This window comes from Chelonoidis abingdonii, chromosome 1 (genome assembly GCF_003597395.2).
Source record: "Chelonoidis abingdonii isolate Lonesome George chromosome 1, CheloAbing_2.0, whole genome shotgun sequence".
Taxonomy (NCBI): Eukaryota; Metazoa; Chordata; order Testudines; family Testudinidae; genus Chelonoidis; species Chelonoidis abingdonii.
This window is the reverse complement of record NC_133769.1, coordinates 220,145,363-220,171,832: the sequence shown is the minus strand read 5'-3', so window position 1 is coordinate 220,171,832 and position 26,470 is coordinate 220,145,363. Positions and strand designations below refer to the sequence as shown.

Below are 26,470 nucleotides of genomic sequence, written 5' to 3'. Positions count from 1 at the left end.
AGAGGGCAGATTATGTTACTGCTGCTGGCCTCTCTTGAGATTTCCTTTGGAGTTAAATTGTTTTAATTCCCCACAGAACTCCAGAAAAATTCCAAGAGCATGGCCACTGCAGGCAAAATGGTGAATCATAACCCATCCTGAGTGTCCTGGACTTGTCTTTCCCAGCCAATGCCAAAAACATTTTGGGAAGCATTGGGCACCTGAGGTTCTCTTGGCATAAAGCGAGGAAGTTACAGATTTACGGTCCACGTACTTGAGTGTCTGTGCTGGCAGAGGGTGTTAATTTACCATGAATATAGCACCATGTAGAGATAGAAGTGTGGCTGTGTGCAAGCTGGTTATATGACTTTCAAGCTCCCCTACTTTTTAGAAACTTTGGCTATTTTTAAAAAATTGAACTATATTTTTCAATATCCTGCCAAAATTATTATCAAGTCCGCTCATTTCTAAGGGCACAAGTGAGACAAAATAACAATGGAAAGAGAATTAATATCACAGCAGGAGAGTTTGAATGTATTATACGTGATACTAGCGGGTGTTCCAATGAAGCCAGGTAAGCCTGTCTTTCATTGAACAGAGCTATTCTGCCAACCATTGTAAAAAAAACCTGCAATGCCAAACTGTGAAAACAGGCAAGCAAATAAAAGGACTTTTCACCATATCTTCCTTAAAGTTCATGATCAGTAAAAAGGTTCTGTAGGTTTTCTGTTGTTGTTGTTTTTAAGAGGGGATAATGTAGCAGGTTATTTACTGGAATAACTCACTTGATCTCAGAGCATCTAAAATCCTGCCAGCACATAGCTCTTTAAAAGAGATATTTAAAAACCTAACTGTCTTGTATTTTCAAAAAGTAATAGTTGTAGAATGGAATCAAGAAAACTAAGAATATTTTTATCTCTCCTCTCTTATCCCTTAGGAAGCTTAAAAGATACCCACATTTTAAACCTCAAAGGCTTGAGGCTCTCATGCCATGTGTATCCTTTTCCCAATAAAGAGGATTCCCTTTGGAACCTGTCCAGTAATTTCTTTGAAATTATGGTGGAAGGTCACTTCCGGACTGCACAAGAAGCTACACCAAAAAAGCTAAGCAACCTGTCTGCAAAGCATTTTTAGAGCCTACTGCTTAAAGAGACAGGAATAAGGACCTGGAATCAACCTTCGGCTTCCAACGTTTCAGTAAAGAGCACTGGCTTAAATGTTTTCTAACCTTTCTCTGTTCCTCTTATTCAAATATTACTAGCCAACCATGCTAGATTAGCTCTTAGGAGAAATGTATTGGTTTATAGACTTGTTGTTCCTTAACATAATCCTGGATGTAATATCATGATCACAGGCACTGACTTTCCAAAGAGTCGGGGGGTGCCTGACTTCCGGCTTGATCCCAGGCCCCACCCTCACTCCACTCCTTCCCCCAAGGCCCCAGCCCTGTCCCGCCTCTTCCCAGTTCTGCTCCCTCTCCCGAGTGCACTGTGTCCTCACTCCTCCAGGTCTAAATTCAGCAATGAAATACTGTCTTCAGTGCCGGCTCCCCAAAGGTCTTTAGCTACTGAGACCAATCCTGATTCTTTGGTATAAATCAAATAATTTCACGTGTAAATTGGTCTGTTGATAATTTAAGGGTGGGGTTGGCTCTTCTATTTGTGCACAGAAAGTTCAATAGGCATTTTAATATAAATGTGAATTCTTTCATTGACATAAGGAATGGATTCTGCTGAGGCAGTTTCAGAAGGAGCTATGGCCTGAAATGCTGTTTGTTTTTAATGAGAAAACAATATCTCTAAGACAAGTCAAGAGAAACTAAACACTTTCACCATCTGATGGCAGTTGGGGTCCTATATGAAATCAGTGTGATAGATTCCATCCATTTTTCAGCAGATAACTAGCCAGATGCCAATATGCCTGGCAAATTATCCTTGGCTTCTGTGGAAACTGCCAAAAAGTTGTGATTTTTGTCAGTAATTAAGTACTCTCTTATCTCTCAAGAAGGTCCCTTTAGACCAGTCTTTAGAGCAGATGACATGGGGAAGTTTGCATAGACTCAGCCTATGTTATATTTGTCCTGAGGCTAAATATAAGACTTCAGTAACCCTCACTATCACACAAAGTCTTTTCATGAGCACTACATTCAGATTATTATTATTATTTTTTTAAGAAGGCTATTTATTGAGCCTTGACAATATGGACAGGCAAGTCACTGTGCCCTTCCCTCCAGTTAGCTGTTATGCAGGAAAATTAATCGAGTCTTATAGGATGAGTAATTCTTAAGGCTAAAACCAAAATATTAAAAGCAACCATCTTACAGTGTATCCTTAGATCAGCCCACAGATCACCTGACAATTCACCCAAAGGGCCTCAAGGAGAAGGCTTGTTAGTATCGTCTCTAGGGAGCAACAATGCACAAGCCAAGATATTTCATACATCTGACTTCTGAGGACCTGTTAAGCAGGGGTTTCAAACTCACTTTGTGAAGAGGACTAAATTATAGTTTGAATTATACAAAAGCCAAGTTTACCAGTTACGACTACACATGTTCTTGATCCACAACAGACGTCCCACTGCTAACAATGAGAGAAGAGAAAGATTAGAGTACGGATCTTATGTAGTAACTTCAGTTACAGTCATATTCAGCATCAGTAGATGAAAAAATGTGTATGCTGCTTTTTGTATTTCTGCCTTTTGTTTGGCTATTTGCACATGCAATTGCACAATTTACATGCACAATCAGGTAATTGTGCAAATCCGATGCACACTTGTGCACCTAATTTATTTGAAAATCTAGCTTTTAAAGTTTCATAATTATAAGAGTTAACAACTCTATGGAGATGAAGAGTGACAGCAGACATCTCTTAGAACTGTTATTCCAAGCTGTCAGCAGACTAAAGATGACAACTGTGCATTGGTTTTGGATAAGGGCTAGGCTAGAAAGTTACTTTATTTTGGATGGAAGCTTTTCACTTCATTCTGCAGACTCTGTCATAAGGGTCAGAAAAGCATCTGAAGTGAGCCAGGATGTTTAACACCACTGCCAGATCGCCTAATTTGCCAGACTTCCACAAAACCTAGATGCATGATCATCTGGAAGAGACATACATTTGAAGATATGTGATGCATTACAGATGTACAGAGCTCTAACTCAGTAGGAAAGTGTTGTTTCTACTATATCTTCTGAGTAACTCCAATGCTGATGAAGTGTAACTAATTTCCTCACGTGGCCCCAATTCAGCAAACATAAGCATCTGCTTAACTTCCCACTGAAACTGATGGAACTTAAAGAAAAGCACATACTTGAATGGATCGCTAGAGAAGAAATGTGTTTAAAGTTAAATACAGAATCAGAGCCAATATTAATGTCCAAACAAATAAAAAAGCAGAGAAGGAAATTAGCCTAATTCATTTTTGAGGCTGAGAGAAAACTCAAGAACACCCTTACAGTACTGTACTATGCATTTTTACATCCAGAATATTTTTGGTGGTTGTTCCCTATATTCCACCTTTTTTTCCAAGAGTATATTTTAGTGCAGTTGCTTGATTTCTTGTTGCTAATTCAGGGAGCCCAGACCACTTTCTCCTTAATTGCCTTTTTGTAAATAATACAGTTATTTCTGGGATAGTTAATGCTCTGAAAGAGAAGAGGAAGACACATGTTTACAAGTCAACCTGGCTCTTGCCCAACTAATCAGCACATATGCTGCTAGTGCTTCTTTTCAGCTACTACCAAAAAACAAGTTAGTCAAAAGGGAAGCACCCATCAAATACTAACAAAATTGACTACTACAGGAGTCAGAATGTCATTTTCATTACAGTTCAATGTTATAAAACAACATGGTAAAGCAAAGGGTAAACACACAGCAATCAGTTGCAAATCTAGCTAAGCAAAACAAAATACAAACTGGCAGATGTTGCCTTAATGAGTGAAGTGCTTGCTTTGGCAGAACTATCATCAGCAGACAGAGTAGCAATTTTACTGGTGCTTGCTTGCTTCTTGTTTTATGGACCTCTGGTTCGTGGACAGGGTGGCTGACATCATTCACACTGACACGCAATGTTGCCATAAATGTTAGCTTTGTAGAAAAGAACTCAAAGCAATACCAACCATTCCTTTCTTACTTCTTTTTTCTTTCCCTTTCTTTCCCTATAAACATGCATTTTAGATGGTACTTTGGGGGTTATTAATAACCCCAGTTAAAGATTCAAAGCAAAATAAATCAAAAATTTGCATATGGTGCATTTTCCCTTGTTGTTCAGGCATTTTATGATAGCTTGAATATATAAGTGTTGACTTAAATATCCCTAAAGTGCGATTAGACTAATCCAGGACGCTTATTTTTTTAGAAAAATTCCTAAGCCAATATCAGCTCACTGATTCACAAGATCAATACTTAATCCATAAAACAGTTCCTTCAGAAAAAGAACATGAAATCAATGCACATGCATCTGATTAGAGAATTTACCCCTTTGGGAGGCCAGTGATGGAGAAAAAGCATATTCTTCACCTTTGTATTCCCAAAGTAAATTATGCTCCTACCCTAAAAATATGGCTGCTCTTATTTTGCTCCATGCAACAATCTGAAAGCTGTCTTGTAAAGGAGAAAACTCCAGTGCTTATAAACTGTTAAATGTACTGAACAAATCTGATGATTTTCCGCAGCGGAACTGATATTTAGTGATATGGAGCTCCATTCGCCCCTCCCATGACAGAGCTAATGGAAGGAAATCTCTGTGGGGTTTTGCCAATTGTGCTTTTAGAGATGGGCAGGGTTTGCCACCCCATATAATAGGTCAAGGATCCTGAGAGATTGGGAGAAGATTAAGACCATCTGAGTGCAGACTCTGTGTTCCTTCCCCTTGATGAAAGGAATTATGCAGCCCCAAATCCCCCTTTAAGGGGATCCCCTATTAAAAACAAAGCTGTGGAAATATGACACAGACAGTGGAATGGCTGAAGTATTTTCCATGCTTCTTTTGCCTTGAGTTCCCAGCCCAATGGAGGGCTGGGGTCAGGTAAAAGACTAAATGATCCATATAACAGAGGATTTCTTAGCCCATGCACTGTAACACTAAAAGTCCCTCACAAAGCTGGGATTCTTGCCTGCAGGATTGACTTGCAGACCTCCTCGCTATGCTAGGATGATCAGATGTCCTGATTTTATAGGGATAGTCCCGATTTTGGGGTCTTTTTCTTATGTAGGCTCATATTATCCCCCACCCCATCCCAATATTTCACACTTGCTCTCTGGTCACCCTACCCTATGCAATCTTCATATTATTATTATTATTGGGGAAGCAGAAATTACACTTATATTTAAGTTACCTATAGCCCTGATTACAAACAAAAATTGCACTAATTTAACTAAACTGGTGTCTAAATCTATTCAGTCAAATTGGTGAAACTCCCTTATGTCGACATTCTTAGTTCGGTTTAACAGCTGCTAATATCTGTTCTGATTTACAGGTATTTGGAAGCTCATGCTCTAGCAGTTGTTGCTCATCCTTCTGGTAGAGACTGTCTGTCAATTCAGGCAGACGTTGTCATACCAGTTATACTTGGCTGACATTTTCCAGATTTTCTTCACAACCGTGAAGGTTGGAAGCAATATTTTTAAAAAACAAAAGCTGAGAGTCTGATGCCGCATGACTCTGGAAGTTGGAGCCCTGCCCCTAGGTATCTGCCTGGGGCTTGATCCCATTCAGCTCATGGGTGTAGGGCAGGTTTGTCTCCCCTGAAGGGGACCCATGCCTGAGAAGCTTATCAAAGCCCAACAAAATATGCAGTATTATATTTTGAACATCTGTACAATCTACTGTGATGGTTATTTCATTTTGACATCTAATACAGGCGGAGCTGAGCCGAACACCATTACAGTGGTTGTTATAATTGCATATAACAACATTTTTTAAGCTTAAAATTAAATTACATTAAATTAAAAGATGTTTAGGTTGCATAATGGCATACTTGAAAGCTAGGAAATGCCACATTTAGAGTAGCCTGTGTAAGTTTAATTCTGTCCTCTGATGCTTCCTAAAGTTGAAATGTTGACTTTATAAGTTAGATAGCTTTATTTTAATATAAGTGGGAAAAATTTGGTATATAATAATTTATCTACAGTGAGCTATGGACTAGCTCCACTACAGATATGTAAAAGATTGCATATTAGGTCTCTGCCATGAGGAGCTAACAATTTACAATTCCTTAGTAGTTTGCTGCCTTCACACCCTGGAGCCATGGCAATTGCGTTGTTTCAGGGACCCTCCACATTTGGAAATTTGTGCCTAATTGTTATTTTTATGCATAGATTTTGTTTTGTAATCATATCTTTACCCCTTTAAACTAGTAATCTCACACTGTGAAAGTAGGGTGACCAGATGTCCTGATTTTATAAGGACAGTCCCAATATTTGGGGCTTTGTCTTATATAGAGTCCTATTACCCCCACCCCCTGTCCTGATTTTTCACACTTGCTGTCTGGTCACCCTATGTGAAAGTGACTTCAAATTGCCTGGTACTAAACCAGTAAGGTCTTCATAGGCTAAAAGCAAGAGCTTGAACTGCATTCAGAAACCAGCCAATCATCCACACAGCTCTCATACCACAGCACTTATGTGCTCAACACAAAGCTCCATTGTGTAAGTGGGCAACCACATTCTGTGCTACTTTCAGCTTCTGAGTAGTCTCATGGTGCAGCTATATGTAAATCAGTAGTCTAGTCTTATGGCCAGGGGCACTGATGCCACCAAAAGAAGTGGTCACACCAGTCTTTTTTTTTTTTTTTTAAACCACTACTTGTCAAAAGGACTCTTGGTTAGAGCTGCTACCTGAGCATTCAGTAGCAGCCCTGGATCTAGCAAGACCTCAGAATTGTGAGTCAGTCATAAGTGTGAGAATTCTCTAATTCAGAGCACTGACACAATCCCCTCCAATTCTTCCATTTGCTTCCCCATCACCTACCAGTTTCACTTCCTCCTTTTCTGGACTGAACCTCAGACATCTAGCCCGTCTCATGGAGTCCCAAGCACCCCCCAAACATGAGGAAGATAATGAGACCAAGTTGTATGGTTTTACAGCTTTCTCAGAGCACATCTATCACAAGACACGTCTCTTTTCGGGAAAAGGGCTGTCATCAACAATAAGGTCAGAAATGCCCACAGAAATTCTTTTTACTTTAAAATACATGATATGTATTAGCTATGGTACTTCTCCCCAGCAAACCTTTCAGATTACTACGCTGCTAGAGAACACTGATACTGTCTTTTTTGGTGCTTCAACTGGAGCTGAAGTGGGAATAGTTCTGCTGCAACAAAAATGCTGTTAAAATGAACTGTTGTGGAGGCATATGAATATCAAATTAATTAAAAAAGAAGTAAAGAGAAAAAGGGAATGAATTCCTCTAGTCACTGCTGATTTAAGTAGCTTTTACTATGCAAGCAAATTCCTTGAATTTGTTGCATATTTAACTAAGTTTTCTTTGCTGACCTTGCTCATGAACTTTAATTAAAAACATTTAAAAAACTCATTCAATTTTGGTTTTGGTTATAAGAGATAACATTTAATCCTAGATATGAAACCAGTTAAAGTAACTCCAACTTAATTTTTTATGTATCCCATTTAATGTACAGCAATATAAACCTCCTAATCTGAGTTTTACCACTTTAAATAAAATCATTTTTATCATGCAAAAAAATTCTTACATAGATTTTATACTGGATAATTCACACTTAGTCGCAGCCCATAAACATAGCTTTTAGTAATGAACTAGTATCTATACCAAACTTTGAGAGACTACAAAATGTAATCCTGAATGGTTTAATCAACAATCTAATCTTAAAAAAAAATAAAAAAATCTTGGCTGTAGATTCTTCTCACAGATATAGTATAATGCTTCTACTGTGAATTAGGTTTCAGTAGGATGTGTCATTTTCATGTTCAATTTATGGCACTGTCTACAGTTGTCTAGAGATTAAGACACTGAGATAGTAGTTAGAAAACTAAAAAAAAACCCTCTTACTTTAAATATCTGTGGAACTTTATGAAACACAATGAACTAAAGTTAGAAAATTGGTTAATATGTAAAAGCAGTTTAAAACTGGTAAATGCTAATGTTTCATGCCAGAGTGGCTGCCCTCAAATGTCATTTAAAAGATAAACATCTATGGAAAAAAACAGTTGGAATCATCAGCTTCTTTGGGGACCTCCCTTCCATTTTGCCACCTAATCACTACATTAAATGTTAAAGTAGATCAATGCAATTCAGTGACAATGTTAGCACTAGAAATGGTATTGTACCTCTTATTAATGGTAGCCCAACTGGTATTAATGTTATCTGTCATCAGTTCTACTTTTCTGGTGTCATCTGTTGAATAATCACGGAGAAGCTTAAGTGCCATGTCATTCGCCACATCCACATGTATTTGCCACTGCCGCAGTTCTTTTGAAAATTGCTAGAGGGGGAAAAAAACAAACAAAATAAAAGAATGAATCTCACCTTCCCTTAAAAATATACCTTGAATATTCAAAAAGTAGATGAACTTTTAAACCTTTACAACTTCACGATTTAAAAAAAGAGAGAGAGAGAGAGAGAATCTTCTGGTTGCAGGTAATAACAGAAATAGCATCTGTCACATCTGCTGATTGTTAGGGCCAGAAATTATTTTTTTTTGTTTTTAAAGTTATGGGACACAAGAGGACTGCAGTACTACCAACAAGCGAATGACAGGACTAACCAACAAAATTTTCAATGCAAGATAAAATGTGGCAGCCGAAATTGGTACACTAGTGAATGGAATCATAATAGCTCTTTTCTCAGAAATAAATAGTTGAATAAATTATTGTGCATGCTGACTATTTTTGTCTCTGTGATGGTGAATTCATTATGCTGGGGAGATAGGAAAAAGAACATAGTAAAAGAACATACTGCCAGGCCTTTTTTTTTAAAAAAAAACAAACAATGTGACATAACACCAAAGCTTGGACAAACAACACGTCTGTTGAATTTTTTCACTTTATTAAGAATGATTTGTTTATGTAATTAGTGCCATCTACTGGATCAGTACTAAACTTGCATATATCAAAACACAGAATATTGTTAAACCTAACAGTAAGTTATTATAATGCCAATTACCTTTCCCAATTTTTCTGGAAATAGTTTTAAGAAAGCATTTTCAATTTTGAATATAATTCTGTGTTCATTTTAATTTGTATCTAGATCTGCTAATTAAAAATTGCTTCCTCATTAGAAAAGCAGACCAGGAGATTGGAGCATTGGTTGCAATGGGAAACCAAATTCCATATGCTTTTTCTGTTTGTCTGCTTGTCATAACCAACATCTGTAAAATACTGTGTGCATCCATGTCTCCTCCATTATTTGTAATCAAACAGCATTAACAATAGCTCTTAGGGTAAGACAAATCTATAGGTTACCAACCATCTTTGACAATGTGAGTGCACAAGTACGTTATAATTTGCCAAAAACTCTAATGGAAGGATTATTAGAATCAGTAGCTGGCTGTATAAATTAGAAAATTTCTGCAGAAAATGAAAAGTGAGGCTTGACTTCCTTTTCAAATAGGAAAAAAGCTTCAGGAATATAGTTTTTCTCTTCCCCCAAAGTGATGTTCAAGTTGAAATCTGGTTTTGATTAAACTAATACAGTCTTCACACAAAGCTAATCATAAGTAAGCTATTTTGTCAAGATTAATGCATGATGGAAAGAAGTCTGAATGTCAAGTTAAATAAACAAACATCAAACATAGTGTAGAGATTGCTCACTTTAAAGTTTGCAGGTTCATTCTGCATAAGTTTTGATGCTTATCTGAACCATTAAGGGTGTCCCTACTGGGGCTAGCTTCTTCCATCCACACAAAAAAAGCTGTACTTCCTCTTAACATCTTTGAGCACTGTATGACCCTCTGACTTGGGAAGAGGAGAATTACAGGATGTGGCCCTCGTGTCAGGGTTCCTCTAAAGGAAGTAGTCTTTGCACTATTCAAGTGGGATCCAATATGTTGCCTGTTAGGAGAGGTTCTCTTATTTCTTTAAGGTATACTGGCATTTGGGATGTCTCTATAAGATAAGACTCAAAGGGTGTCATAAAATTATAAAATTCAGGAAAACAAGAGATCTCTCTTTATCTAACTTCTACATTTCAGAGCAGCAGAGAAGCTACCTTGGCCAGGTGAGAGACTACTACCTCCTGCTATCCTGAAGGTGATCTGTCCTTAGAAACTAGAAAGACAACAATGTAACTACCTGCCTCCACAAAGAGAACTTGGTTTGCACAGGTAAACAAGTAAAAGGCAGTGGCTGGTAGCTATGGGGAAGAGGAGCCTAATAATGTGTTTTTTAAACCTTCAGAAAGTTGTATTGAAGGATGAGTGACGGTTCAGGCTACTTTTCAATGTTATCCGAAACAACTGAATGCCTGGGCATTTTTTCTTAATTCACTCACTCATGACTACGTATTGTCAAGACGACAGAACACCTCATAATTTTAAATACTGTGGGCTGAATTCAGTCCCGGGTCTTACCTGCTTCCACTTATGTTACCCAGAGCATAGCACCAAACACTACTACAGTTCTACTATAGTACTACCACTGTGTCCCCAAACACAGGTGGCATTAGCTGGGGAGAAGACACAGTCAAGGCAGCCAGATACCTGCTGCTCTGGCAAATCCCATGGGTAGCCTCCGTTAGTGGAGCTACTCTAAAGCTCAGACCACATTTTAACTATGCTCTCGCCTGGGCTTATTGCTATTATTTGTAATTGTTCTTTAGCTATCTTATATGTGGCTTTTTTTTTTTTCATTTTTGCTGCAGACTTTGTCCATCTACTGTACGTTTGCAAGAATTTCACCATGCACATACTTTATTCTTTTTGGAAAATATTTTTCCAGTAGAACAATGTTATAAAGCACTAGCTATCATACATACATAGTTGCTGTATTCCAACCAAAAATATTGTAGCAGAATATTTTACCTTTGCTTTATAGATACAAAAAGTACCAAAACAGTCTGTCCACATTGTGGACTAATGGACTGTAAACCTTCACTTGGAAAATGTGTACCTTTTGCTAGTCCTCTGTGAATTTAAATGACCTTATAAACCCCTACCAAGCAGGTTTTTTAATGAAAATGCTGACAGACCCATTACAATGCTACTTTCAAAGTGTTGATTCTCACCATTAACTTCAAGATTAATCTATTAAATTCCTGACATTACCAAAGAACAATATCATTCAGAACATAAATGAAGAGTACAGGGGATTCTGTTTGAGGAAACAATTTGCATTTTCCAGTTTACTGGAAATGAGTATTTAATCTTTTCAACAACTTTGAAGAGTGCATGCTTAAGTCATTGCTCCTACTCTATACTTTTCAAAGGGACAGAGAGAAAAGTGTTACAGTGAAAGGTTTATGGTCCAACCTAATAGAGTCCCATTATTTTCTTTCTTACATGACTTGATGTAATGAATTTGTATACTTAAACTAATGGAATACAATTTCTTTCTTCTTTTTTTTCTTTTTTCTTTCAGGCCCCATTTCTCTTCCATCTGCTTTGGAATAAGTAGAAACTAAGAAGTATTCAAAGTGCTTTATTACCTTAATTTCATTATGACATTTGTAAAGCATTCTTCTTATTTCATCTGTGTCATCTCTTGAATTTGCTGACTTTATTAACACACTTAAAGAGTTAGGGATGCACATTAATCATGCTGCTTATTTTTATTTTTAATTTTATTTAATTAGAAGACACTACTTGCTATGTTATTAGTGGGAAAGTCTAGGTAATTAAGGGTTCTTAATTAAAAACAAGTAAGGAAATGAGACTGGGCCTTTCTTTCTAGCCATGCATTACCCACTGGAATAAAACAAACTGTGCACAGATACAGCAATATGTATGTACAGCACCATACAATTTGGAGCATGTCACTTTCTGCATTAAATATTTATATAACCCAGGTCTGGAAAAGCAGACCCACTGCCCACCCCTTCTCTCAATGTTATCAGCTAGTTAGCTGGTCTAGGAGGTATAACCATTCATCACTGGTCCTCTGTTTCAGTTTTGTACAGCTGCAGGCATCAGCCCTATAATAGTCCACTGCACTTAGAATTGTACATTGTGAACTGTGGTATAATCCATAAAACAAGACTAAGAGTATATTTCTTTCATCTTATGTAGTTGGTCCATATCTGGAATATTAGGCGGCAGCAAAACAGTTAAGGGTAACATTATAAAGCAAGTGACAAGGTAACTGTTGCACACAGTATGTGACTAAAGGCAAGACTGTCCCTTGCCTGAGGCACTGTGCAGGGAGTAAGAGAGGATAAGGCTACTTTGCTGTGTGTCCCTGGTACGAGAGCAGCCTCAGTGGGACTGCTACTACATTTCCTGCACAGGTGAATTGGAAGTGGGCAGGCAGGGGAATAGCCTTGGCACTACTTGCCCTCTCACACATTGGCCTTCTCCCTGAAGATTAGGGTGACCGTATTTCTCAAAGGTAAAATGGGACATCGTGCAGGGGTGGCCTGAACCGTCCCTAACATAGGGCTGGCCTGAGCCACCTGCCCAAGAACCTCCCCAACCCCAGCCTGTGGTCACTGGAACCCTGCCTCCTTCGCCCCACAAAAGGCTGTTGCTGAAACTCTGCAAGAGGCCAACATCACCACTCACTCCACCGCACATTCCTCTGCAATGTATTCCACTTGACAAAAGTCGGCATTTGTCCCATTTGCTTTTGCCAACTGATCAAGTCAGCAAAAGCAAAAGGGACACGTGCCCACTTTTGTCAAAAAAGTCAGGATGGTTGGGACAGGGCTTAAAAAAGGGACTGTCCCAACCAAAATAGGATGTATGGTCACCCTACTTAAGACAGTATTGAAGGGCAAGTAAACTTCTACAGAAATAGAGGAGGAGCAGATTACCTGTCCCTTGAGCCAAACAGGTAGCAAACAGTGAGTCTCTTTTTTAAACTTTTGAAAGTCCCATTCAAAAAGTAAAACTAATGCTTTATAGGATTTCTAGCTAGTGTTCTAACTGTATGCGTTTATCCCATTTGTTATACAAAGAGGAAGAATAAAGGGGGTATTTGTTCTCTTTCACTATTAATTTAAAAATATTACAATAAATGCCGGCAATACCAGTATCAAAGTCTGTCTTATCAACAGAATAGATTACAAGACCAGAAAGGACTACTGTTATCATTTAGTCTATTCCCTTGTATAACAAACCACCAGACTTCACTGAATTAACTCCTATTTGAACTAGAAGAACTATTTCGAAACTAATAAAACAAAACCATTCAACCGTGACTTCAGACTTGCCAGTGATGGAGAATCCACAACGACCCTTAGTAAATTGTTTCAATTGTTACCCTCACTGGTAAAATGTTGTGCCTTATTTCTAGTCTGAATATGTCCAGCTTCATCTTCCAGGCACTAGAGCTTGTCATACCTTTGTCTTCTAGACTGAAGAGCCCTTCATTATTGTAATTTACATGTAGATACTTCTGTGCTGCGATCAGATCACCCCTTAACTTTTTCTTTGTTAAGATAAACAGATAGAGCTTATTGCATCCATCATTATAAGGCTTGTTTTCCAGTCTTTTAATGATTCTTGAGGATCTTCTCTGAACCCTCTGTAATTAATCAACATCCTTCTTAAACTGTGGAACCCTGACCTGGACACAAAATTCTTGTGTGGCAAGGCACCTCCTTTGTCTCACCAGACTTGGCACTTCCCCCTCTGGTGATGGGGGAGCCTGGGGTAAATCGGCCCCACTCTGGGCAGTTGTTTGCCTCCCCCTTCTGTGCTCCTTTGGCTGTGTTTTCAGGGTAGGCCCCAGGGCCGGCCTAAGGGGTGATCCTTCACCAAACAAAAAGGAAATCTCAAACACAAAAGGAGACACCCTTCCCTGCCTCCTCACTGGGGCAGGGTGTCATCCCGTTGCTTGCCCAGGGTGTCAGTCCTTTCCCTAGCAGGTATTCAGGTTTGGCTATTCCCATACGGGAAGTAACACAGCCTCTCAGCCTGGAAAAGCTTGTTTCCCTGCTCCACTTGCCTGGCAGTAGCTTGTCTCTCTCTCTTCCTTTGCTCTCCCCAGAGGAGGGGTTTTTAAAGGCCTCAGGTAGAACTTAATTGGATTCAGGTGTTCCTAAATGACCTGAGCTAACCACTTCTCAGCTTCTAGAAAAAATGGCGTTAACATTCCAGCCTTTCAGGACCTTCTTGCAGGAGGGTTTCCCCGCCCACCCAATGCCTCGGGCCCTCTGGATCTTTTCATTGGGCCCCTGTCCTCTGAGCGTCCCCAGCCGCTCCACCCATATACCTCGAGCTGGCTGCAAGACCTGCAGCCAGTTCGTTTTCAAACTGAGCCACAGACACATCTGTACACGCTTTTGCTCCATACTTTCCATTTCCTCACCTTGGTGCCCTGCCTTGACACTAAATGGCAGGACCTAATGCAATCTGTTTAGGGTGAGGAACCCCGGTGGGTCAGCCTATACTCTACCTTGGCCCTATGGCCCGCCAGGGATATCGGTTGGCAACTCCTTCATAGGGCCATGAACATGGGTGTGTTCTTGGCATGGTTCACCTCTGTTCCCAATATTTATCCCTTTTACAGTGTGAGAGACACTCTGGCACATGCCTATGTTGAGTGTGCCAGGCTTCAGCCCCTATTCCTGCCCCTCCAAGATCTCTTCTTATGTTTTTGGCTGCACTTCTCTCCCCATCTTTTTATACATTCACACCCTGTCGGTGCCCCCACAAAGTCGCGGGACCTCCTCGTCAACTTCCTCTTAGCAATGGCCAAAGTGGACATCACTAACAACAGGGAGAGGATGTTGGCTGAAGGGGTTCTTTGCAACTGCGGGGCCTACTTCCATTCCTCTCTCTTCTCATGTATCCGGGCAGAGTTATTTTGGGCAGCGTCCACTGGCTACCTTGACACCTTTGAGGAGCAGTGAGTGGTAGGTAATCAGCTGAGTTTGAGCTCCCAGTGCAATGCTGTGGCCAAAGGGCTAATGTAATTCTTGCATGTATAAATGGGGATATTGAATAGGAGTCAGAAAGTTATATTACCAGTGTATTTGGCACTGGTGCAATTATAGCTGGTGTGACAAAGTCAGGCTGGGTGGCTGCAAGAGGGTCCTCATATTGGGTTCTGGGAGGTAGGCGGCCACAGCCTCTGGGGAGGATCCACTGAGCCTGGGACTCAAATAATTACAGGGGGCAACTGGGAGCTCAAACTCAGCTAATTACCTATCATGACTCCAAAGTCCTTTTCACAGTCACTGTTTCCCAGGACAGAGTCCCCATTCCTGTAAATATGACCTGCAATCTTTGTTCCTGGATGCATGTCTTTACATTTAGCCTTACTAAAAATACATATTTTCTTGCCTCCAGCATGCCAAGCAATTCATAGATTTGTAAATTCCAAGGCCAAAAGGGAGCATTATGATCACAGTAATGCACATTGGAAAACATAATCCAAACTATACATATAAAATGATGGGGTCGAAATTAGTTGTTACCACTCAAGAAAGATTTTGGAGCCATTGTGGATAGTTCTCTGAAAATATCTACTCAGTGTGCAGCAGCAGTCAAAAAAAGGTAACAATGTTAAGAAAGGGATAGATAAAAAGACAGACAATAACATTCTTTCTATATAACTGCATGGTACACCCACATCTTGAATACTGCGTGCACCAAAAAAGATATACTGGAGTTGGAAAAGGTATAGAAGAATACAACAAAAACTATTAGGGGTATGGAAAAGCTTCCATATGAGCAGAGGTTAATAAGACTGGGACTTTTCAGCTTGGAAAAGAGATGACTGGGGGGAGGGGTATAACTGAGGTCTAAAATCATGACTGATATGGATAAAGTAAATAAGGAAGTGTTATTTACTCCTTCTCATAACACAGGAACTAGGAAATTAATAGGCAGCAGGTTTAAAACAAACAAAAGAAAGTATTTCTTCATATAACGCACAGTCACCCTGTGGAACTCTTTGCCAGAGGATGTTGTGAAGGGCAAGACACTAACAGGGCTGAAAAAAGAACTAGATGAATTCATGGAGGAGAGCTCCATCAATGGCTATTACCGTTGATTTCGGTGGACTTTGGATCATGCCCAAGAAATGGGACAGCTGAGCCGGGGGAAACTCTTGCTGACCAGACTCCCTGACACCAAACTCCTCATAGATCTGGACTGGATGGATCTTCACTCTGGGGGGTCTGGGTCTGTCCCAGGCTTGGCTGCCTATTTTCCTGTACGTGAATGCACCGAAAGAGTAATTTGAATTATGCTGAGGGTAAAGAATAATGAATCTATTAAAACTTCAAACACAAGAGATTGTGTATATCCTAAAAACACTCAGGCATAGGATATGAAAATATAAGTGCATGTTAGGACACAGAAGACTTGAAACCATTCATTTTGAAGACCAGCTCTATTTCTAGATCCTTTAATTGAGATGCTATTTTATGAAAGAAATCTAAAAATCAGCTAAGTTCAAACAAGATTTCAATTTTCTTTTAGCTCAGCCAAGCACAAAACAGCTATTGCTGTCACATCTGAGAGGCTTGTATGCAGGATTTGACACAATAGGAATCACAAGGTAGACAGAGATTTCACATTTAAAGATGGGGGTTGGGGGGGACAGGGCAGAAGAAAGGGAGAGAAAGAGGGGGAAGGGAACAGAATAACCCTCTCTCAGCCAGAGGTGAATTTCCTTTCACTTGTAGGAAGGAGGACAAGCAAAACCAAGAAAATGAAAGTAGACTGAGGTGAATGGCACTGCCTGAGGTTGTAAAGCCTCAGGCAATTATATCAGCATGTGGGGAGCACAAAGCATAGCAAGGCCCAACTGTGGGTTTGATGATCTGACAGATTTTCATAAAGAAATTATGATACATTTTATAACATTTGTAGATACGGGGGCAAGATGCAAAATTTAGTTCCAGGTCTGGACACTGAATGCTCCAAATTTCAGAGTTATTCAAGGTCCAGGTTTTGATTCACAGCTAGCAATAGTGGAATTTTTCTCTTTTTTGTTTTATTGAAGGAATGGATGAGATTACTAGATGTTCTCTCATACACTCATGGATACAGAGCTGGTTGGGAATTTTTTGACAAAACAAATTTTTCATCAGAATATGCAGGTTCATCAACCAAACTTTTAGTTGTAATGCATCAATGTTGATGAAAAACTTTAATCTTGAAAGTTTCTCAAGTCCAGGATGGAATTTCTGGCCAAAACGAGAGAGAGAAAGAGAGAGAGAAACCAGCAGCCCAGAACATCCCACTGAATATTCAAAGCAGGGCCTAGAATTTGGGTGTCTTGCATCCTGGCTCACTACTGGGCTATTCTTGGGGAGGAAGTGGTGAGGAACATTGGAAATTTTACCCCAAAAAGAGAGAGACAAAGATCTCATGTTTCATCCTGATATGGAACAGAGGAACAATCTGAAATATCAAAAATGATTGCAGGGCCAGAACAGTTTTCTCATCAAGTTCTATTTATACATAACTATATGCATGTAGTGAGGCAGCCTGGCTCTCAGCCGCCCCAGAGAGGGACAAGCCCTTACGGACACCAAAGTGGGCGGAGCCGCAGGAGCCTGTGCCCTCCCCCCAGAGGTCAAGGCGCAGGGCAGCAAGTATAAAAGACCAACCCCAGGGCTCAGAAGCTGGCCAGTCACCAGAGAGAGCAGACATCCCTAGGGGAGCCCAAGACTGGGAAGCTCCTGCAGCCCCAGGCGGCCGGCCAGACTGGCCGGAGCTATCCTGCGCCCGCTACCCAGAGGGGTTGCCAGATCTGCCGCCCAACCTCTGCCCTGATGAATCTATGCTCCTGGACCCCCAGAGGCCAATGCCAGGACCCAGGTAGGGCCCGAGGGGGAGTACGGAAGTAGCCCAGGGGCAGCCAACCCTAGTCTGGCTGCAGCACACCCAGAGCCAATGTCAGTGTGTTGCAGCCAGGATCCCCACTGACACAGCAGCAGGTTCCCTGCCGCTGTTAGGGCCCCGGGCTGGGATACAGAGGAGTGGGCGGGCCTGCGTCCCCCCGCCACCCCACTCATGAGTGGCAGTCTCCCACCTCGCCCCAACACTCAGGCCCAGGAGCCTGGGCTTCTTAACTTACTGAACTGTTTGCTCAGCCCCTGCCTGAGGATCTGAGCCCTAAACTGTCGTTTGTTGCCCCATGTAGTGAGGTGGCCTGGCTCCCAGCTGCCCCAGAGAGGGGCAAACCCCAACAACGGACGTTTACAATGCACAAACACCTATAGGTACATATATTTTGTAATTTTCATATAGATATTACAGTTTTGCATTTACCAGTTTGAATATTCTAAGGGCAGAGTCCTGTAAAGGAAGTATTTAAATTAAATTTTATATTAAGATATGTAAACTTCTTATAAAGGTAATTCTTGTAAGTCTAACAGCAGGAGGTACTTGTAAGAAATGCTTGTAAGAAATGAAAAATGTGGCACTCTGTTTGTAAAGTAGCTGTTTCCATTAGTCTTAATTGCCTGCATACTTTGTATTTGAGGTGGAGAATGTTACAAAAACTTGTTCACACAATTTGTTCAACTAACTTTTCCCTCCTCCCTTACACCCTTGCAGTTAAGAAACTTACTTTGAAACTTATCTGTAAGCCAAACACTGGTCAGAAGCCAGCATTCTATCTCAAGAACGAGACAATGACAAATGTCTCTCCTCTCTGCTGAATGACAGTAGTGTACATAATCTCTAATTCTTTCCAATACATTAGTGAGTGATTGCCTTTATTTATAATAATCCATCCATCTCAGGCAATAACCCTTAAGGCCGAATCTCAGATGAGAAAATTTAACCAGTTACTAGCCCTAAAACAAACAAGAAAATGAAGGATTTCTGGTGTTTTTGTACTTCCACAGGGCAAATTAAAAGCCAGTGTTTATGTACTTCAAAAGTATAGGATGGGAGAGATTGATTAAAAACAATGGATGTTAATGTTAATTAGACAGACATTTCTGGAATGTGAAATCTTCTATTTATGTGAACTGGGACAATTTAAAAGGTGGGGGGTAGCGGCTGGGGAAGGTGGTTAAGCTTTTACCAGAAAGCTAGATACTACCAGTTTGAGCAGATATTCTCCATACTTATTTATGGGAATATCACTAGAACCAGCCCTGGCCTACCCTCAAATATACGGCTAAAAGATATAAAACAACAACAACAAAAACACTTTGCCTACTGCCCCTAAAGAACAGGTACAACTACTTAGCAGCAGTTCAAAGAGTGACTGGTGAAAGAGCATTCTCCAGTATCACCCAGCCTTTGGTCTCTCTGCTAATTAGAATCTATTTATGTGATGTCATTTTTAGAATTTAGAAGCCAATAGAATTTATTTATTTATTTATTTATTTATTAGCAGGAGCGGAGGGAGTATTTGGGCTGGGGAATCACCTGGTTTGTGGCTACATTTTTTTGGTCTGAGTTACCCAATCTTGAAAGTATTTTTTCATCAGTCAACTACTCAAATCAAGTAGAAATGTTTTCATCAGACATTTCAATAAATTCTCTATCTTCAGTAATAACCTTAAGTTCGGTGTTCTGCTTTTTCAGAGCTTCCACAGTGTAAGAAATTTCCTTCCATGACTCAAGCTTGACTTTGGCCCGTTCTAGAACCTGCTCAGCTTCTTGTTTGGCTTCCAACCATTGCGTTGAATCCTTTAACATTTCATGTAGCTGTTGCCTGCGGCTTTGAAGATGTCCCTGTACTTCGTCCCACTGGCTCTGGATCTTTTCAACTGGTGAAAAACAAATGCAAAAAAAAAAAGGAAAAAAAAAGACTTATTCAAGATGATTTTTTTTAAAAAAAACAGTTATTGAAATATTTAAGTAATATTTCTCATTGCAAACAACAATTTTCATCTGTAACTAAATTTGGTTTATTAAAAGAGAACAAATAACGGTTAGTAGAGCACAGTATGGTACACAGTGTGGGTCCTTATGCACATGTAGGCAGAAATGTCAGCTTTTTGTCTCAACAACGATGTAAAGAATACTCAAATAAGGTCACCCTGATGAGAAAGAAACAGTTCTCAATCATTCATACCAAGCCAAATCAAGCTAGCATTTTGATGAGATGTCCTATGGGGACTTCTATAATCTTATCCTTCATTTTAAGATTAGTTGTTATACTTTCTTGACCAGGTAAGACAAACATTGGTAGAGTGCATGGCTGCTCACAAAAAACCTTCTCACATCTTCATGTTAGTTATTAGAATAAGGATTAAATGGGTCCTTATTTGGGGGGAAATGTAGTTCTGAAACGGCTAATGATAATTGAAAGCTATGATAACAAGGTTTGGCTGAGGTCAGACTGGCCCACAAAGGCACCAGGAAATTTCCTGGTGATGTGACACAGAGACCTAACTCTAAAATATGCAAAGCTTTGAAAACAAAATTGTGCTGTGCTTTGTTAATAAGAAATCTGTATTGCTTAAAACTAGCACAGAGTCAGGCCTCTTAGTACTTTTCCCAAAGACTGCCCCCATTATAGTTAAAAGTCAGAGGCCATCTTCTCTTGGTGGGTTGAGAATTTCCTGAATGGTCTGAAGGCAAAGGCACCATCAGATGGAGTATGTTGCCAGCAGAGCACCCATGATAGGGTTGATTCCACAAAGGCATTGCCTCTCTGGACTAGAGGAGAGCAATGCCCCATCACAAATATGTAAAGTGAAAATCCTCCCAAGAGTGCCTCTCCTTTAGCTTGGAAGAAGCAAGGCTTTGAAGCTGTGCTCTGGCTCCACTCCAGCTCCAGGCAAAAACCTGCAGCTCCACTGCTCTGGAGTTGCTCCGGGCTCTAGCTCTGGACTCCGCTCCAAAGCCCTGGGAAGAAGGGATATAAATCCTCCTGTGAATTCCACCAGGCTTAGAGAAGGGAAAGAAGATCCTCTCAGCATCCCTTACTCCAGCCTGGAGGAGAAGAGAGAAAATGAGTGGATGTGGGAAAAGGAATGACTGAGTACATGAGAGGGAAGAAGTAGGGGAAGGTAATGTAAATAACAAAATAGAATCCAAAAGAGACCAGGTACAACCAGAAGATGAACCAAGGATTGGCTAAGGCTGTGAGGAGGAGGGAAAGAGCAGTAACACAAATTACATAATTTGTGCAAGTGAAGATTTGGAGCATATTAAACTGTCCAACTTGAAATGAGTAGTATTTAAAGGCTACACCACATTTTGGTTGCTACCTACAGGTAAAAAGAGCAGGAATACTTGTGGCACCTTAGAGACTAACAAATTTATTTGAGTATAAGCTTTCGTGGGCTAAAGCCCACTTAATTGGATGCATGCAGTGGAAAATACATTAGGAAGACATATATACACACAGAGAACATAAAAAAATGGGTGTTGGCATACTAACTATAATGAGAATAATCAATTAAGGTGGGCTATTATTAGCTATTGTATCTGCTCGCCACAGAAAATGTTCCTTTTTTGTCCCAAAACCGAACAATTGAAAATCAAAATGTATTTATTTGGATATGTTGCCACGTCTCATAGGAACTGTGGTTCAGTTGCTTCATGTCCCCATTATCCCTTGTGGGCCAGGCTCCCTGGCTGGGGTTCAGCATGAGAAATGTAGTCCAGCCAGGGATCTAATCTGTAGAGGAGACTGGGAACATGAAACACCGAAACCTCAACCCCTAGGAGGTACCTCAAAATATTTTTGACCAGAATATTTCAGTTTTCAATTTTTTGCCAAAAAATCTTTATTTTTCTTCTCCAGAAAGCAATATTTTTTTCAAAACAGCTCTATTATTTTGTTTTATCAGGAATAAGTTATCACACCCAAAAGAAAATATTCTTAATGGTGCATGCCTTATTACATCAGAGCTTGAGAGCCAGAGATAGTTCAGGTAATGGAGTCTCTTTAAATTATTATCTAAACAAATAATTTAAAGCTACGCAAAATATTTCAGTTTGATGCATTGGGTCACTCTCTAATCCCAGAAAAGAAAACATTTAAATGTGGGATAAACACTTGTGACATTTAGATCACTCATCTGGCTCTTCTGAGCTAGTCTTCAGCTCATTAAATACCATATGTGACAAATAAAATACTAGCAGTCAAAAAGGTTTCAGAGAGAGTTTATTAAAGAGGAAGTAAAGGGGACCTTTGTAATTCAGGCATCTCTGAATTATTACAGAGTAACCCAAAAGCACTACACACAAAAACATCCATTCATCACAGAAAGTTTACACATGATAATTGATGCTTTCATTTGAATGTGGACATTTAAAAAAATATATCTTTTGAATGAGGAAAGGCAATTCCTTTTAGCTGAACTTGTTCAAGATTTCACCTTTGGCTCTCATTTAAACCACTCAGTATGTTAGCAAATAAACATGCCTCCTCAGAGTTTGTTTCTCTCCTATTTATACAATCTCAGTCAGATTCCTGAAAGTGGTACAGTAGTCTGGAAAGGCAGTCTTGTGTATCCCAAAGTTTCACCTCACTTAGAAATGACTTGCTTGCAAAATCAGACATAAAAATACAAAAGAGTCACAGCACACTGTTATTGAAAAATGGCTTACTTTCTCATTCTGTCTGTATGTTTTGTACTGCCTTTGCTGGTGATTTTTATGTAGCCTGTTCTCAAACTAGGCAAATATCTAGATGAGTTGATGTACCCCCTGGAAGACCTTTGTGTATCTACAAGGGTACTTGTACCACTGGTTAAGAACCACTGCTGTAGTTGAATCTTCTTTGTTAAAGAGAAGGGGAATGTTGACTACACCTTTATTAGGTATATGCCAAACAATAAGCATTTGGAACACCCAGGAAACTTTTCCAACTTGTGGATGGGTCAGATCAGAGCTGGTACCAGAATGTGTAAGATGAATGGTTCCACCTGGTACAAACATGGTTGCATCAGCACCAGGACGACAGGCATTCCCTCAACACTGCTTCTTGCCATATACCTGGAAATGGCAGCGGGACAGAAGAGCAGGAGACTCTGGAACTCCTTTAGATACTTCTGAGAAGAAAGAGGAAGTAGGAGTGAAAATTTCCTGGCAGCTGCCTAAGGCTACTGGCACATCCCTCAGACTTTGTGAGCTGGAGTTAAAAGTGTGTGTGTGTGTGTCTGTGTGTGTCTCCCAGAAGTACCTGTCAGGAAATATCTGCCATCTCAAATCCACCATGTGGAAGCATACCCTGCCAGACCACTGGAAGGAGAGAACAGAAAGGAATTTCTGGGTGGATGGGAAGGGGGACATGGTGTTATCATTGTGAAGGTGTGGTGCAAGAATGGATAGTGTGTGAGGAGGCCAAGGAGTGATGGCAGTGTAAAGGGAAGCCCAGAGTGAACAGAAGACAGAAGTAAGGAGATCACAAACAAAAGGGGAACAGGCCCTGTCACACTCCACTTGCAATGCTCACACATTCTACAAAAACATGTAGGGGTGAGCTCTGTATCAGAGACTTTACTACCCAGGAACCACTGAGCTAGCTATTTCAGATGAGGATCAGAGAACTGCAAAATCTTTTCAAAAATATTAGCCAACAGACCCTTCTTTAAAGGTTCCCTTCAAAGTAGATTATTTTTAAAGTATTTTAAAAGGCTTCTGTAACCATATTGGGTTTTTGTCTGAAGGCATAAGATCACTCTATGAAAGGTTTCCCCTGGCTGGAGGAGGGAATTTGTAGGGGAAAAAAAAAAGAAAATACTTAATATATTTTCTTTGAAAGTGCAGCTGAACAGCAGGAAAAGGATAGGGGAGGCATCTAGCATTCTGCCTCGGGCCCAGTAAGGGTCATTTCTGCCTACCTCCGTCTCATAATATCCTGCAGGTTACAATGAACATATGGGATTCAGTGGAGGGGAAAATGAGTTCTTTCCACATCCAGTGACCCTAAGCTGAGAGAATGAAGAGTTCAAACATGGGAATAAGGTCTAGAGATCTGTGCATAGGTGGAATTAAAAAATCAATAACCCGTGAGTCAATTGTTCCAGGGATTTATCTGAGTTTTGAAGAAATACAATGGGAGTTTGACTATCCACCTTCAGCCCGGAATCAAACACCTTCAGAAAAGCAAAACACAACAGAGAAAGAGCTATGCTGTTATAGGATGGGTGACAAAAGGAGGTCTGAGAGCTAAATAATATTAAAAAATATTTAAAAAGTGTAAGCTCAGTGTCACAGGGCTGGACTCCCTCACCCTGGATTGCTTGCTGTAAACAGTCCTCACACCACCATTGGCAAGTTCAGTACCACATGCTTTATTTACAAGTGTTTGTTTCCCCACAGCATACGGCTTTTTCCTAAGTCTTTACCTACTACCAAGCTACAGAGCAGGCAGGGGGGATCTCACCTATCTGAAAACCTGGGCTGCTTTACCCTTCCAGTCTTCCTCCTTCTCCCCTGTCTCTCTTTTAACCATCTTCAGCTGAATCCCCTGTTGACTGGTTAATCACCTGGTATTTAATTACTAATCTCCGTACTTTGGCTCATGTGGATATGCTTACCAAATGGAGAGTCAGTTGTAGGCTACTCTCACTCTGTCACACCAGGTTACACAATGATCTAAATCTACAGTAATTGTCCTAATTCTACTCTGGATTACAACAATGTAACTGAGATCAGATTCTTGCCCTTCATCTTTTTACTATAGCAAACTAGATATTATGGTGATTTATAAATTATGAACACGTAGAATTAATGTAATCTGTGTGATGTGCCCTGTGTAGGGTCAAAACTCACCCTGTTCTTGAGGTTTTTACAGAATTAATAAATAAAACAGTTCCAAGGTTTGACTGCTCCTAAGGTTCCTAAATGCAGGGCTGCTCATTTCAGCCAACTCCTAAATTCTCTCTCTCTCAGACCCCAAGATCTTCCTACCATGGTAACTCCCCTCTGCATTTTTCTTCCTCCCCTTTTCCTCCCTAATGTTGAAAAGTTCCACTTTGGTTTGACACTGAGATTAGATGCTGCTGGGTAGAGTCAGTATGAGTGCCAGTTTCCACTAACCCCTTCATACTCTGGTCCACTGTGGTGTTTGTCCACCCCACTACAAGAGGGAACATGAGGAGAGAGATCTGGCAGAAGAATGGAGCCAAATGTGGATATTGGTATCACTTTTTCTTTCCATGAGATACTAAGAGAAATTTTAAATTGTTCTTATCTCATGTGCGGCACTATCTGAACTTTTTTGTATACACAGAATATTTAAGAATCAGTACATCTCAACATTTTTTTTCATATCTGATGGCAATACACAACATAAGAGTAGCAGAGCAGAACTCTTTGTCCTTGCTTAAACTACTACAAATTGTGACCCATTCATCTTTTTACAATTATTATTTACGTATATTACAATAGCACTAAAGGGCCTCAACTAGGACAGAATTCCATTGTGTTAGATCCTTTATAAACCCATAGTTAGAGATCATCCTATATGAAGATCTTACAGTCTAATCAGGTAAGCCAGACAAACTACACACAAGCAAAATATCAAAGTTCTTGCTGATTATATCTGTTGTTATTTTTTAACTAATATTTTCCCCAAACAATTCCCTGTCTTATCACATCATAATTCCCAGTGCTCCAGTCAAGCGTTTCCAATTTTGCTGATACAGTGGTACCCTTTTTCATGCTGTCCATCCCATCGCGTAGACTAGGAAAAAATAAATGCCACCAGGTGAAGCAAGTATAGGCATTTTTGTGATTGTATCCTAGAGATTGGACAGGGGTCCACATGGCCTCTCCTGCCCAGTCCATTTGGACAGGGGTCCACATGGCTTCTCTTGCCCAGTCCCTGCAGCTCCCCCTATGTCATTGAATAGTCTAGCTACTTCACTTCACTCTAGCAATGGAGGCTTATAATTTAAGGAGTCCTATTCAATTTGGTTTGCATCACTAGTGCCACCAGTAGTTCGACAGCTGTTATGACATTAAAGAGGGAAAAGTGAGATCCCCTGAGCTGATTTATTGGTTTAGTAAGATACAGGAAGTACTAACAATTGAGAAAATTACATTTAAAAATAAAACACTAGATAACTATTTTATAATCCAGTTACCATTGATTTAGTATCCAGAAAAAGAACAATCCCAGCAAGTAAAGCTGCTAACTTGAAATCAATTTTTGTTTATTAAGTTATTTGCTCTGCTATACTTCGTTTATGGATAAAATTAATATAACTCTGTCTGCTGCTGAAAACAAACCACTTACGTATTGAGCTATCTGAGCTGCCCACTGCTCATCCTTTCTTTGGAAAAGTGAATTTGTGGAAAAAGTAAATGAGCATTCTAAAACAATGTAATCTAAGATTTGAAAATTGAGCACTTAAGCAGCAGCACTGTATCAGGGGGTTAAGACCTCTTCAAAAAGAAGAACAGCCTGGGCAGTCACTAATCCACTGCCTCTCCAGTGATGTCACCCTAGTGCAGTCCTTCTATGCAACCTCCTCCAAATA

At 40.1% G+C, this 26,470-nt stretch overlaps 1 protein-coding gene across 9 annotated transcripts in view; it reads right to left on the bottom strand.

The window, feature by feature from the left end:
• The window catches only part of LOC116825693 (dystrophin), a 1,328,444-nt gene that overhangs the window by 423,966 nt on the left and 878,008 nt on the right, over nt 1-26,470 (bottom strand). For all 9 annotated transcript variants that reach the window (XM_075059803.1, XM_075059815.1, XM_075059808.1 and 6 more), the window contains 2 exons: nt 19,581-19,792; nt 8,281-8,435 (listed from right to left, as the gene is read on the bottom strand). In XM_075059803.1, the coding sequence (XP_074915904.1) occupies nt 8,281-8,435; nt 19,581-19,792 (367 nt within the window). The remainder of the gene's footprint in view (nt 1-8,280; nt 8,436-19,580; nt 19,793-26,470) is intronic.